Source organism: Montipora foliosa, chromosome 4 (genome assembly GCF_036669935.1).
Source record: "Montipora foliosa isolate CH-2021 chromosome 4, ASM3666993v2, whole genome shotgun sequence".
NCBI classification, from domain to species: Eukaryota; Metazoa; Cnidaria; class Anthozoa; order Scleractinia; family Acroporidae; genus Montipora; species Montipora foliosa.
In genome coordinates this window covers 11,356,486-11,372,886 of record NC_090872.1, presented here as the reverse complement: position 1 = coordinate 11,372,886, position 16,401 = coordinate 11,356,486, and the positions used below count along the sequence as shown (strand labels likewise).

The window sequence follows — 16,401 nt, the reverse complement described above, 5'->3', positions numbered from 1 at the left end:
CACGCTCTCCTTTCATGACAACTCACGCTATTCAACTAAAATGACATGTGATCGCCTGTGGTTAGAGAAAGTGTGGATTTTAACCAAAAGTGGAAAATTCTACTTTCGCTCGGATGTTCGGTAATAAGTAATTTCAACATACTGTCCCAATGTGAAGTCATTTTTTGTCGAAAATGACAATGAGCTTACTGTGGCGGACGCGTGAAGTTCGCAAGGGATATACTTGCTGTCGTGGCTACATAACAGTTGCGGTGAAAAATCGAAACTACGGAAATGCAAGATGTTCAAGTTAATCGAAAGGGTCTACAGCGATGATTTGCTTCAGTGACTCACGCGCGTGTTAAGAGCAAATGTTACCAAAGGCCGAACATTTCGTGGATGCGTGATCAAACCGTATGATTAATTGCGATCGTAGCTTCACATTTAAAACTGTTGCTAACGATATTGACTCCAATCAAAATCAGTAAACAGGTGCTTTACATGTTTCTTTGATGGTATTTAAAAATATCAAAATATTTAATACTTTTTCTTAACAATATCGGGAAAGTGATAAAATTGTATAATTAGGCCGTCCGAGTCTATTGCATTGCTTGCAACGAAAATAATGCTTTCCAACGGAACAAAGAGTAGTTGGAAAGCGTGTTCGTTACGGTTCGTAGCATTACTATAATTCAAGGTATTCACATTGTTTCTGAAATAAGGCTTCACATATTTTGAACAATTGTTTCGTATTTACTTTTTGTTCATGATTATGTAACTGCATATATTATATGCTAATTATTTGGTATAAAAAGTGGAATTTCTAGTTTTCACTATCTCGCCTTCTGGACAGCCACCAAGAACTGTATCCTAACTTTATATTAGTTAGAAAACTTAAAGCTCTAATCCTCGGAGCTGAAATGCGTTGCATTCGATCGAGGAATACGTTCCCGGGTTTTTTCCCACTGGGTTTTTACCCCGGGTTTTCGTATCGGGCAACGTATCGCCGCTGTATTTTCCGTAGGTTTTTTCCTAGTTTCCTGTTGTGCGAATTTTTTCACTTATGTACTGCCCTTGCACTTAAATTTTTTGACTACGGTTATCTATATAATACATTTCGTCTAAATAGATGCATTTCTATGTACATTTTTCAGGCTATTGTCAACTATATTCGCACTTGCACATTAATGTTCATGTATTGTCAATATGGTTTCACAAGCTCGTTCACAGTGTAAGACTATGTTGGTTAATAAAGCGCTGGTCCTGTCTGTCCGAAGGCACCATGCACGAGTCACGCACCAGATTATGTTGTTGGTGTTGTCTAGCGCCGGCGCGCTGGGTGCGAAGGGTAGTAATGAACAAAAAAAATTGTTTCCGGTCACGCACACAATTCTTCATTCATATTTTCCAATAACTCTGTCGCGTAGTCGTCCGTGGTTTAGTGGTCGTCGCAAATGCCGTTGAATGAGGAGATACCGAGTTCGAATCCTGCTTGGGCTTCCTTCTACGAGTGATCTACGAGTCAAATAAATCTTGCGCACGCGCAGCCATAGTGTTACCCCTTCCCCCCCCCCCCCCAAAAAAAAAAAAAAATATATATATATATTGAAAAAGTCCAAAGTAACAAAACTATATTGAATAAAAATACTAAATGCCTGGTATAGTGTGGAGGAGAAGGGCAAACCTGAGGTACAGAGTGCCACTGAAATTGTCGAATCACGGTAAAAGGAAGAAAACGTGGCCAAAGTGCGATCGTGGAATAGGGAAAATTGAAGCTCAAATTAATTATTTAAAGGAAAATAGGTGTATTTCCTCACGTAGGCTCAGGTTAGTGGACCCTTGGTGCTCACAATTTGTATTTTGTAACGTGAAAATTAAGGTTTGCGACATACACGCGTTTGATTTTTGTCAGCAGAATTCGTGCAACAAGGAGGAAGATTCTATGAGAGCTACAATGTAGTTACTATCGAAACAGTGACGTCCACAAAGCACTCGCGACTTGCAGTCTCTGATGAAGCCACTGTTGTAAGCAGCACGGAAAAGCTTCATTTATTTTCTGTTACGTTTTTTTCCCACCCCTAAACAAGAGTGCCTAATCGAAGGTTAGAGAATGTTCGTCATCGCCTTGAACTAGAGAGGATGCGGATGGAACTCTCTAGCTGATCGTATTATGATGAAAACTTGAAGTTTTGTTCCTTTGTCGCAGAGAACCAAGATGAGAAGGAAAAAGTGTACCAGCAGGAACTTTTCTTCGCTCCATTGTCAAGAGCCTCACTGATACAAGTGTTTTTGAACCATCTTTTGTCGGTGAACATACAGCATCACCAAGCAAAAAGTTGAACTAGTTCCTAACCTCAAGAGACATAAGTCCAGTCCGTTATTCCATGGAAACATCGTGGACAGATACATCTGATCGGACCAAGCTACTACATTATCTAAGTTACAACAGTGATGTGGGCTTCGGGCCAATGAGTCGCAGCACCCTATGCAAAGTTCTCAGTGTTTGCTCCGCACTGAACAAGGAGATCTCTGCAAGGGTTGGATTATTTTTCAGCAACTGGTGAAAAAGCATTTGAAGAACTAGAAGATCTCGTTGACACGCTAGGAGATAACCATGGGAAGGGTTTCACGTGGGCTAAGGTGCAAAGAGGAAAAACTCCAATTTGCGAAACGCTACCTTTAAAGTGACTACAAGGTGAGTTTGTTTGCGCGTAGTAGAAACACCTCCAGGTCGATCAAGGCGGCGGTAAACATGAATTTAAATGGCATTTGAAGAGGTTTGAAGAAAGGATACAAGAAAGAAAAATATACCAAAATATACATGGAACACGTTTTTCACCCGATGGAAATTTCGCCGAAATGTCTACCAAAATTTCCGGAAATTTTTTTTGGAAATGGTAAGCAACCCAAATCTTATGCCTGTGGAATCGAGCGAGGACCCTGGAGACGAGTCAATGTATGTTCGGATGGAGGACGAATGCGAAGAAGGAAATGACCTTTTTAAACTAGTTTAGGGGCCTAACCGACCATCGCTGCTATTGTTTTATGTATTGTTTCAAGCTTAATGCTGTCCTCGATTTATTTCTCCACCACAAAAGCCAAGTTCACTGGTCTTTAAAGTCCGGGTTGGTGAAACTGCCGACAAAAACAGAAGCAGGAAGAAGATCCGGTTCCACCTTTAGACTGCTGCACACTTATCCTAAAAGGCGAGTAAAATAGTCAGAAAGAAAAACAAACGGTGGGGAATGGAATTTCCACTACACCGTGAAGTATCGTTAAACAGTGGTCTGGAAATATGGTCTGCAGCCTTTTGTTGTAAATTCTTTCTCAGTTTCTGAACAACCATGCGGTAAGAAGAGGTTATTCTCGATTTGCGCCATGTCAACAAGTCATTAATTAAGCAAAGTGTTAAGTAAGAGGACTGGAAAATTGCTATGTCTTATTTTGTGAAGGATGGGTTCATGTTTTCCTTCGATTTAAAAAGTGGTTACCATCATGTAGACATTGCACAAGAGCACCAAACTTTTCTGGGGTTTTCATGGCGTGCGCCCGATTCCATTAAGGAAATATTTTATGTTTTTTCTGTGCTCCCGTTCGGTCTGTCCTCTGCCCCTTGGGTTTTTACTAAGGTTTTGAAGCCTTAAAAAAAAAAAAAAAAAGTTATTGGAGAGTACAGGGTCTTTGTAAAGCCATCTTCTTGGATGATGGTTGGGCGATTGTTCAGGATAGAGAAGGTGTCTCATTAAGGCCCGGGCTGTAAGGGCGGATTTGTGCAACGCAGGTTTTGTTGTCAATGAAGATAAATCGGTATGGGAACCCACCCAAGTATTGGACTGGCTGGGTATTACCTGGAATGCTGCATTAGGTACTTTTAAAATTGTGGAAAGGAGAATTGTTAAGATCATTAACTCAATTGATCATATTATTGAAGCCGATTTCAAAGTTACCGCGAGGGAGTTGTCTTCCTTCACAGGTCAAGTTATCTCTACCTGGCCTGTAGTTGGTAACATTGGCAGGATAATGACCAGACATTGTGTCTTGTCCACCGCGTGCAGGGATAATTGGGATTCTATATCCCTTCTTGACGATTACTGCAAGGAAGAACTGTATTTTTGGAAGGAAAGTATGGTTAATATCAACACTAGGTATTGCTTTGTAAGTAAGGTACCAAGTTATTTTGTGTATTCTGACGCCAGTTCCACCGGAGGTGGAGCAATTACTGATTTTAACAATGATTTTGTGTGCCACAAAACGTGGTCGGAGAACGAGAGGTCAAAGTTCAATGTGGAGAGAACTGTCTGTTATTGAGTTTCTTTGCAATCATTTGCCTCAGTGTTGGATCACATGTTAAGTGGTTTACGGATAGCCAAGTAGCTGCTCAGATTGTTGAAGTGGGCAGCATGAAATTAGGTTTGCACAAATGGCCAGAGGGATTTTTGATATTTGTATCCGATCGGGAATTCATTTAGATGTACAGTGGATCCCTCGCACTTCGAATCAACAAGCTGTTTATATAAGTCGTTTAATTGATACTGATGATTGGCAAATTACTGAAGAATTTTTTCTTTTTCTCGATGACTTGTGGGGTCCGCATAGTGTAGATTGCTTTGCAAATTATTATAACCGCAAGATCCCCAGGTATTTCTCGAGGTTTTGGAATCCCAATTCCTCGGGTGTTGATTTTTCTTTCAGTCTCTTCGAGGGGAAAATTGCTTAGTAGTCCATCCAGTTGGTATCATCCCACGTGTATTACATTATCTTAAATCTCAGAAGGCCGTTAGACTAAAATTTACTGATTAATTTATTGGACGGTGTGTCTACTAGCCTATGTTTTTTCAGTTGTTGGCGCTGGCCAAGGCAGTATGCCGTTTATTTGTAAGGCACTGGCCTAATGTTTGGTCTGTCATTTCATATGGTGCTGTCCTAATAGGAGTATAGTTGATTTATGTGGCACTGGCCTAATCAATGGTTGTTGATCTACGCGGCACTGGCCCATACGATCATTTAACGTCTTACGTGGCACTGGCCTCATCAATGACGGATTTTTGTACAGTTATTAAAAGATGTTCTGTCTTTCTTTTGTTCTTCTAGTATGTATGTTTTGTTCTTGTCTTTACAGATTATGCTATCAAGTAATTCTTGGAAAGGCTTTCCACAGTTTTCTTCAATCAACGTTTATGAAGTGCTAATTGTTATGTTGACGTCCAGGGCGGATTCGACCACTAAAGCTTACGTTCGTGTTAACAGAAAGTTCTTGGACTGGTCTAAAAGTAGACAGTTCAACATGCAGTTACCTTTTCCTCTTAGTGTTGTTTCTCTATATTTGTTTGAACTTCAGCAGTCTTCCGCTTCTAGTTCCTCAGTAATTTTAGCCCATGCGGCCCTTAAATGGTTACATTCTTTTGTCCCTAGTTTGGATCGTAATCCTTTAGATAGTGAAATTTGCAGAAATGTCATCGAATCTGCTAAACGCCAGAAGTCCGCACAGCCAGTTATGAAAAAGAAGCCTATTTCCACAGAAATTATAAGGCGTATTTTAGATATTCATAATAAGAAAGATGCTAATTTAAAGAATCTCCGTATTGCTGCGTTGTGCTCTTTAGACTTTGCAGGGTTTTTTCGTCAGGACGAATTATGCAATATCGTTCCGGAGCATATCGAATTTCACAGCGATTATATAAGAATGTTTGTGCCTCGTAGTAAGACGGATGTTTATAGGGAAGGGAATTTCGTCTATATTAGTGCATCTGGATCTAAGTACTGTCCAGTTGGTGTTTTACAACGTTATTTAGATTTATCTGGTATTGACTTAAATAGCCCTCTCCCTTTATTTAGACCACTTGTTTTTCACCGTAGTACTTCTAGCTATACCCTGAGGAGCGGAAAGATTTCTTATACTTCCTGTAGAGATATCTTAAGGGATACCTTAAGTCAGCTGGGCTACAACCCCAATTATTATGGTCTTCATAGTTTAAGATCCGGTGGCATTACAGCTACCGTACGCCATAGTAGGAATTCTATTCCAGAAAGACTTCTTAAAATTCATGGTAGGTGGAAATCTGATTCTGTCAAGGATATGTATGTTGAAGAAAGCCTTGAAAACAGGTTGCATGTAACTAAGTATTTAGGTTTGTAACGTATTATGGAGCGTAGATTAGTTTCTGCATACAGTAGTATCTAAAGAGTTGTAAAAAAAAAAAAAAAAAAAGTGCAGTAACAATTTCTTTTTGTAATTTCTATCTTATAATAAACTGTTTTAGATACGCTTGCGCATCCTACCATATTTCTCGTGGTATTTGTTTGTATTACGGGAATTTAAGGGTAAAATGTTTTACGTTCGTTTGAGCGAAGCGAATTAGAACGTAACTAAAATTTTCCAGTCCCTTCCAGAGAATGTTTGTCTGGGTTACATTCTTGCAAAGGCAGTGAGGAACACCTATGTATGCCCGCACATTAAGCAAGACGTTGAATCAATTCAGGACACTCAAATATCATCAGAAGAGTTACATTCAAATACATGTACTGTGGGCACAGAATTGGAGAAGATGTTTGGCAGATCTCCTGATCTGAGAAATGAAGGTGATCTGCATGATCAGCCGCATAGTATGGATAAAACCTGTCGTGACAGCTGTGTAAAAGCGAAACCAAGGGAAGGTGTCATCTGGTCAGAGGAAAATACCTTCACAGCAGAGAAAGTTATATCATCATACTTTTTAAAAAATGCAATATTTGAACTGGCAAATAGAGCTTGCAAGGAGGAAACTGACATGAATGACATGCAGAATTCCCCTGATGGTCAAGTAATTTGGGCAAAATGTATTTATGAGTTCATTGAAAACTGCATTGAACAAGAAAAGCTACCATCTTTCTTTGTACCCAGCTTCAATTTATTTGAAAAAAAATATGATCCAGCACAGCATGAGAGAGTGTATTTTGGTGGATTGGAATTTAACCCAATGAATGAAGACTTGCTGCAGGATTTGAATGATGTCATAACTGAGACAGATGACAGAGTGATGGATGTGGGATATTTGAGGAAACCATTTATTAAAATGTTAAAGGGAATTCTGCAGTCGCACTAATTTTTAGAAAAAGAAGTGTCCAATAATGTTTCATTTGCATTAATCTTCTACCTTTAAGTTTAAAGTGGCAAGAACAATGCCTAGAAGTGAGATAATTCATTTATTTAAATATACAAGGACAGTTATCAAATAGTTCTACATGTATGTAGTTATTATTTTTTTTGGTAATGAAACTTCTTATAGTACACTAAAAGCCTGTTGTTGCTGTAAAGTTGTTTTTCTGCTCTTGAGATATATCAACCTAAAAGTTGATTTGTCTTAGTAAGCTAATTATGAATTCATAGGTGACATTTTGACAGTTTCAGATCTGATCTGGGGATTAAATTTTTCTTGCTAAATCCTGTGGAAAATTTGCACCATTTCTCTGGAGGTTGTCTTTTTGTGCCATAAAAGGTTGTTTTGCCAAGTCCTTAATATTCTTTAAGTTATGATTTTCTCACACACTTAGTCAAGCGGTCATATTTACTCTTCCTGCCTTAGTCCTCACACCCAATCCGGATACACAAGATGTCACTTTATTGCTAACACATATCAATGCCACATTGCAGAGGCCTTTTTGACTCTCAGCAATATCTTTGTCTGCACACCTGAGTTAAAAGGAACTGAACACAATGCGCAGTGGACAAAGGTAAAGGGGGTGACATTGTCACTTTTGACAGGTCATTCTTGATTCTGATTGGCTTTGCAGCTGTCAATGAGCTGTAGCCTACATACCTCATCCCAGGCAGAATTTCAAGGTTTTTCTGCATAAAGCTGTCAGAGCAGCCTTGAGCACAATTTCTGTGTAGTCATCCAAGGCATGGAAATTGTGGAATTAGCCTAATGACAACAACAACAAAAAAAAACAGCAGTAGAAGCAACAACACTAACAGCAACAATAATGACAATAATAAGACTACATGTATTTCATGAATGTCAGCATCCCATTACTGGTGGTGAACCAATAGTTTACATATTGGTCTTCCAAAGGAAAGAAAGAAACAATAATATTACAAAATGAAAAATTAGTGTTTATCATTAAAGAGTCTTCTTAATGTTAAAATGAACCTTGAATGCATTTTGGGCCAACCTCTTTTTCTGAATATCATTCGGGGAGCATGCATGTGATTGAATGTTCCTTAATGATAACTCAATGTTGTTCCACATGCGCACCATACTGGAGTGAAAAGTTCATTGGCATGATTTTTTTTTTCTCTTAAAGTGCCTATGAAGTAAAAATATATTTTTCTTAATTTAATGACCCTCTCAAAATGATTAAGAATGGTGTTTTCTATTTTGGAATACCTTCTTTCTTTCCACTGGAGTGGAACGTTTTTTGGCATGAATTCTTTTTTTCTCTTAAAGTGCCTATGAAGTAAAAAAATATATTTTTCTTGTTTTAAAGACCTTTCAAAACTGATGAAGAATGGTACAAGTACAAGGAAGGATTACGCTTTTGCAAACGTTGGCCGTGTAGCACTTATATTTGAACAGACTTAAGGACGGTGCCTACTGATAAAAGATATTTTTGATACACATTCTGTATCAGGCTTCGATCGAAGGGAAATGCATCTTTGTAATGAATTACTACAAGAAGCGGTAAGTTAGGTGAACGGAAATACAATGCACTGCCATAAAATTGTTATTTATTTACAGGCCTTGCTGATACACTTTGTTTCTTTTCCTGACTTAACTCAAAGACAAAAACTGTCGTGGTAAAAATCAATGATCTAATCAAATGCCAATCAAGATTAAACAAAACAATAACTGAATGAAGGCGTAGTTTCTAAAGAAACTGTGATGCTGCGTCGGTGGGGAAGTAGTATACAAAAATTTGGTTTTATCAACGGAGTTGATAATGTAAATTGGCCACCGTACCGAGATTCTAAAAGCTGACGTTTCGAGCGTTAGCCCTTCGTCAGAGCGAATCGAGGGATTATGGGTTACATAGTAGAGTAGGAGCTACGCTATTGGTGGTAACATGGCAACGTGAAAAATAGGAATATATTAGTTAAATGAAAAGCGTTCGTTAATACCGTGAGGATTAAGGGTGCCGATTTGAAAGATGAATTGTTGTTCCAGATTCTTGCAGCTTTCCGTCGTACCTAGATGTAGGGAAAGGCCGCAGATAGCCATGTGTTTTTTGGAGTGGTTAGGCAGATTAAAATGGCGATGATGATGAAATTGGGTGGTTTGCAACCAATTTCTGGAGACACAGATAACAACGCTGCAATTACGATTGCTGGCGGACGAACAAAAGGAGCAGATGAGAGACCTTTTGTTTTCGTCCAATAACATGGCGGCGATGACATAACGTGAGAACCACCTATTTGTTATTCAACGGTATGTAAAATGGTGGGCCATAGACCTCTTTCATAATGGCGGCCAAGTAAAATCTTCTTTTGTTTTAATGCTAATAAGCCTTTCTAGTCTCGCTACGACGAGCAAATTTCAAAAGAATTTTTCAGTAGGTCTAATTAACATAAAGACAAAAGAATGAAAAAGTAGCCGCCATTTATGAAAGGGCTCTATGTTTTCTGAACTTATGCCAAACAAAAAATTTAAATTCCATTTTTTATAGAAATATTTTTATTTTGCTTCAGCTAGTCAATGTGGATGCTAATCACTTTGGTGAAAAACGGTTGATCACCTGTAAAAGCACAACCTTAAGTCTAAATTAAAGTAAACATTCTGTGGAGAACGTGAGCATACGCGACTTGAAGTTTAAGCAACGATTAAGAAACGCCAACGAAAACGAAACCTCAGACGTTTTGAGGGATGGTATCCATTTTGCGAATGTGCCATCTTTTATGCATTATGCATTAACGTTTATTACTTTGGCAAATTGCCCTGTACCAGGACATGGCGTTGAAGTAAACTTGGACAGATAAGGAAAGATCGATTCTCGCTGATAATGAATTGATGATGCAGTCAAAACTTTGGATAAATTTGCTCATTGTCATTTCTCGCTTTGGTTTTACAGAGTAAGGTATAAGAATCAGAGTCCATTACCTAAGAGTAAGAATCTAGTATCAGGTTTGTCCGCATCAGCGTGAGAAAAGGTAAGTGTCTATTTTTAGAGTGGGTTTCAATTGAGTGTCGAAAGTAGTTAGATAATTACTTTGGTTTTGCATTACTTCAGTCAGTGATTGGTTCAAAGTTCTCGCGCCACTTTTTCAACCAATCAGAAGTGAAACCAAAACCAATGTTGGTAGCTCGCGCGTGCACATTTCCCCGCGCTTTGTGTAGGCTTCGGGTAATTACTTCGAGTTTTGATTCGTTTACTGGATTGTCTCCGTCCTTTTTGATTGGCCAAAGTAAAGTTTTGCGGGAAAATAAACAATAGACCAAATCGGCTCACTCACTCGGGCTCACTCTCCCGGGGTCAAGATTTTTTGTATATTGTATTTGCATTATGTAAGCTAACCATTTACCTTTAAATGATATGGAAATACTTGGAATAAAACGTTTTATTCCTAAAGGGTTTGAATAGGCCACTTAAAATACCACATTACTCTTTGTTTGTCCCATAAAAATTCTGCATAAACATTGTTTTTGTTTTCTCTTGGGACTTAAAAAAATCTGGAGGGACAAACAAAGAATATTATGGTATTTTACAAAATGGTCCATTGGTTACAACATTGAATCAGCCGATTTGGTCTATCGTTTATTTTCATGCAAAAATTGGTTTAAAGATAGGAACTGTTTTTGAATTGTAAGAATGTAGAAAACTGAATGTGCGAAAAGATAATCATGTTATTATCAATAAGCCGCTTGTTTTGTGGCGTTCCTGTTGCTCAAACTCTCTTAGACTTAGGCTGTTTTTCATCAATTTCGAGGTAGGGTAAGTGAACTTTTCGAAGTTGAACAGTGACTAGTCTATGATAACTCAAGCATTATTCTCACTAATCTCGTCGCCTGCTCCAGTTACATGCAGGAGCAGGTCTGAAGCGTTTGTGCCTTTCTGCTAAGAACAAGTAATGCCAAATCTGGTTCCTAATCTAATATTATATATTACTTAATTATCACTAAGAAACTCTATAACCATATCAATTCGGTTTTGCTACTATTCAATTAATCGTCCGAAGCCGCGGGTAGAGAAAGCCGGCCTTCTCAGTATGTGTCTACCTGGGGTGTTGTTATACACGCTCCAATGGTCGCTGGGTTAATTAATTATACCAGTCGCAGAATCACTAACATCGGAAATAGAAAGTTCTGACACACTATTTTCTTTATCTCTCTTGGCTTCACGGCGATATTTCCTGACACTTCTGACAGCTACCATGGCACAGACTAACAAGGGGATGTATGCCAGAACATCAACAAAAATATAGAAGCCCAACCAGGTAGAGTCGTCCCAGTAACTCTCGACAGGAGAACTGAAAACGGCAATCAACGTTAGCGTAGCCAACAACACAACATCTGACCTGTTGATCCAGTCGTAGCTCTCCTCATCTTCTTTGACATCCTTGGCTTCCTTGTAGGGCCGCAAGTATGCGATAGTAAGGAGAATCAAGACACAGGAACTTTCCAAGAGCGCCCTCTTGAGTGGACCGGAATCCATGAATGTGGCAATGGCCAAAAGAACCAATCGGCAGAAAAAATAGAAGGCTGCACACCATCGATACTCGTCCTTGAAACAACTCTGAAGAGCATCAAAAATGGGTTTCCAACGATTAAGATTCAATATGGGGCGGAGACCTTTAATCAGACACGGCCGAAACGCAAGAATTAATGGAAAGGGGATCACAAAGCATAGGATAAACAGGGACGCCAAGATGCCATAAGCAATGTGTTTCCCTCCGAAGAAATGAATACTGCCTTTAGCGTACATCACATATTGGGATCCAAATGAAACAGGATGCAGAATTCGTAGAGAGATTCGGGTGATGTCGGTGTAGCAGAGAACAATGATTGTGCATAGGGCACGAAACGGGGCGGCTTTGACACGTCTACTGAAGCACCAGTTGGGAAACCAACCAACAGACTTCGCTAACAAAACAACTAGAACCAGGACATAGGTTGGAAGTACGTACAGTATCGCCAACTTGTCCGCGTCGTCCAATCCTTTGGCAAAACAAATCCCACCAGATCCAACTTTCAGCTGAAAGTTGGCCAAGCCGATGATGAACTCAATAAAAGGGTCAAACTTGAAGCCATCAGGAGTTAGGACGTTCATGACCTGGTAGGAGTACAACCAAGCGTTTAAGTAGCTTGTGAAGAAATCAAGATCGATCAGCATAATTCCCAAGACCACTGCAAGAAGGATCAATCCATAAAGAAGTAACAGGAGTAAGTACCAATTGGAGCATTTGCTGGAGCAAACTTCAGCTCCGAACACCACACTCGTATTTGCCTTGCAATCACCGCAGAGTATGCTCTTCTGATCTCGACCGTCGTTGCAAATGTCACTGGAATTGTACATTTTCTCGCTTGCATACACGTCTGCTTTACAATACCCAATGGGACAAAAATGAGTAAAAAATTTGCCCCTTATGGTTCCTCCCCAGTAATTACGTTTGAGATAAAACGTCTTTCCGTCCGATTTGCAACTTGAAACGCCACCATCTGAAGAATCCATGCAAAGACACCTTTTTCCTTTTGAGTTCAGTGTAAAACCTGGATTGCAAGATTTCAGTGTACGATCCGGTATTGTCTCTGTCAATATTTGCCTTCCTAAGTAGTTGATCTCCACTGAAAAACTTTCCCCAGGTTTCCCGGATAATCTGAGGGAAGAAATGCTTCCGTTAGTAAGAAACGTTGAAGAAGGAGTGGCAAGCACGATTGGCGGAGAAAAGGGGTCTGAAGGAACTATTTTGACGTTCACTGCTCCATGAACGGAGCCGCCGAGCTCGTCAACCAGTCGTAATTTGGCATCGAAGCGTTCGCTTGGTGCGACTACCCAGTCCTCACTGTCGTACTGCATGTCTAGGGGATCCGTGCTAACTTCGTTTTCTATGGAGCTCAAGTTACCATCATCCTTTTTAAATTCGACGAATTTCCACTGAAGAACGGAATTGTTTTGTCGAGGTTCACCAGCTCGACGACAGTTCTGCAACGTTGTTGCATAGACCGAGTTTCCAGCGAAAGAAAATGGGGCTTTGTTGTTTTTGAAGATGACCTTGGTTTTCCAGTCGTCGAAATCAAGAGTTTCATTGGTGTACTCAAAGAAACAGATATGAATGTTCATGCCAGTTGCATTGAAACTAATCAGAGGAGGTCCAGGGGCGTCGATATACAATGCTCCTCCCTGCGCGCGGCATTGGTTGCCTTCAAAGAGTAACAGCGAATCTTCCTTAAATATAATTCGCGAGCGACCATACATTGCCATCCCACCTCCTTTGAATCCTGTGTTGTTCATAAAATATAATTGATCATAAATTTCCATTGTCGCCCCGTCCAAAGCGAGGGCGGTTCTTGTGTTATTTATGAAGGTAACATTTCCGTGAAGAGCAAGAGGCACTTCGACGCTGTAAAATGCTCCTTCCCCAATTGAAACAAAGTCTTTTATTCGCCTGACGTAATTTCCCTCAAAGGTGCAGCTTTTAATACTTATGTGATAAGGAACTTCAGGTCCGATTTGATCTTCGTTCTTGTTCAGGATAAATGCGCCATTTGCTGAGCCTACAGTTCCAGTGTTATCTTTCCATTGGCACTCGTTAAAGAAGAACTGGGAGACTTCCGCATTGTTGGTACACCTTCCAGGTATTGTCGAACCGTACAGTGACGTACCACCGCCCCAAATGGCCGTATTATTCACGAACGAGCAGTTGTCAGCTGTGAAGGTATTAAGGCGATCTTGGATGCCCTTCACTAGGTTGCCCATTCGAGCGCCTCCACCGGCTAGAACACCCTCGTTGTTTTCAAACCTGGTATCTTTCATTTTAAGATGATTATTTTCCGGTTTATGGATCATTTCAACCTGTAGCCCTCCTCCCCACTGCGCGCGGTTACCGCTAAAAACACAAGATATTATTGAGATCGTGCATCCACTCGCATTGGATCTAAGATAAATTGCCAAGCCGCCACCACGACTGAACGGTAACTCCGGTGTATCAACAAAGTCACTTGGGTTGCTTGCGTTCAACCAAATGGCTTCATTTCTGATAAAACTGCAGTTCTGGAAGATAAACGTGTTATTGTGCTGATACGAGTCGTGTTGTTTTGGTGTGACATTCACAGTGTTATAACCGTAAGGGTCTAAGGCCAAATAAATACCACCTCCGGAAAAGACGTATTCTTTTCGCTCGGTTTGCGACCCTTGAGAGATCAATTTTTTAGTTTCATTCTTCAGGCTGTTTTTAGCAGTATTGTCAACAAACACGCAGTTGGTAAAATTTACAACTCCTCCAACATCGTAACCGTTTAATCCGAGCCCTGGAGACGACGAAACTTCCACATTTGAAATTCTTAAATTCCGGCAGTATCGAAAATCTAGAGCTGCTTTGAATTTAACTCCATCCAATCCACTGTAAGGCTTTATAGCGTTGACTGCGCTCGTTCGCCATCCACCACAATATTTGAACTTAATTCCGTCTAGGAATATGTTATCGCTGAGGATGAAGGACAGACTTGCGTTTGTCTCACATGTGATTTCTACATCGTCGTTACCAGCTATTCCGAAGTTCGTCACTCGTTCAAGAATGTGGCCGTATTTTAGTGTGTACTTTCCTCTTGCTGCTGATATCTGTGTCGAATTTGCTCCTGTTTTGAGCCTATGGGAAAACACAAAATCAAGAGAGTGACACGGGTTGCTTCTCCTGTCTCCACAATTCGGGGCCGAATCATTGCCATTCGGTGAAATGTAAATAGTCGAAGCTTTCGAAAACTGAACACCGGAAAATAGGAATAAAATTGCTCGGAGAACATGGCATGGAATCCCCATCGTGTTCGGAGCTGAAGAAATCAATTCTTTTATGATAATCCACGTTTCACCACACTCTTTCTTTCTCGGAAATGTTGCGACATCTCAGTCTGATTAATAGCATAAATGTCACGCTCTCCTTTCATGACAACTCACGCTATTCAACTAAAATGACATGTGATCGCCTGTGGTTAGAGAAAGTGTGGATTTTAACCAAAAGTGGAAAATTCTACTTTCGCTCGGATGTTCGGTAATAAGTAATTTCAACATACTGTCCCAATGTGAAGTCATTTTTTGTCGAAAATGACAATGAGCTTACTGTGGCGGACGCGTGAAGTTCGCTAGGGATATACTTGCTGTCGTGGCTACATAACAGTTGCGGTGAAAAATCGAAACTACGGAAATGCAAGATGTTCAAGTTAATCGAAAGGGTCTACAGCGATGATTTGCTTCAGTGACTCACGCGCGTGTTAAGAGCAAATGTTACCAAAGGCCGAACATTTCGTGGATGCGTGATCAAACCGTATGATTAATTGCGATCGTAGCTTCACATTTAAAACTGTTGCTAACGATATTGACTCCAATCAAAATCAGTAAACAGGTGCTTTACATGTTTCTTTGATGGTATTTAAAAATATCAAAATATTTAATACTTTTTCTTAACAATATCGGGAAAATGATAAAATTGTATAATTAGGCCGTCCGAGTCATTCGTAATCTCGCACCCAGATCTCCCACGGTCATACGGAAGGGAGATCTGGTAAAGTTCGATTTTAAGCATGCTCAGTGCCAGCGAGGCCCGAAATACGGGCTTTTCTATCACTGCGCATGTTCGTACTCTCTGTTGTGATTTTGGGTGATTTTTCGGAATAAGCATGGATTTCGAGAGTATTCTTGAAGAGATTCTTTTGGGTAGAGGACAAGGAAACCTTAAACTTAAGCCGAAACAGAAAGAAGCGCTACAGGCGAGATTGCTTAATTTGTCGGAGCAACTGCAGAATCACTGAAACGAGCGCTTAGGCTTAATTATTAAACGAGTGCTATTTTCTTCACACAATCACGTGAAAAGTGTAGTTAACCAAACCGTAAATTGAAAGCGAAAATGTTAAAGAGTGCTTAGACCTAATCACTGCAACGAGTGCTATTTTCTTGACACGATCTTGTGAAAAATGTAGTTAATCTAAGCGTAAAATTAACAATTGATCACTACTTAATTCGCGAGTCACGCTTTAAGAACGAGAAATACTGTTTGAATAAATTACATACTTCAACTTGAATTTATTAGTTTCTGCGTACTGCGTAGCCAGCTACGCAGAACTTTATTCGAGTGGCAGGGTACGTGGGGCTTATGTCGGTACCATTTACACAAATGTCGCAAAATTTTAAAATGATTTTCCTCAACTGTAAAGCTTTCCCGGCGTCGGAAAAAAACAAAACTTTCCTCCGCACAACTGGCATTTATTCAAAACGGGACATTAGCTTGCGAAAACCAAACTT

At 39.9% G+C, this 16,401-nt stretch overlaps 1 protein-coding gene across 1 annotated transcript; it reads right to left on the bottom strand.

Moving 5' to 3' along the window:
* Positions 1-9,618: 9,618 nt before the first annotated feature.
* On the bottom strand, positions 9,619-15,035 carry LOC137999825 (uncharacterized). Its single transcript, XM_068845759.1, has one exon. The coding sequence runs from the start codon at positions 14,923-14,925 to the stop codon at positions 11,206-11,208; it is 3,720 nt and encodes a 1,239-aa protein (XP_068701860.1). The 5' UTR covers positions 14,926-15,035; the 3' UTR covers positions 9,619-11,205.
* Positions 15,036-16,401: the final 1,366 nt, after the last annotated feature.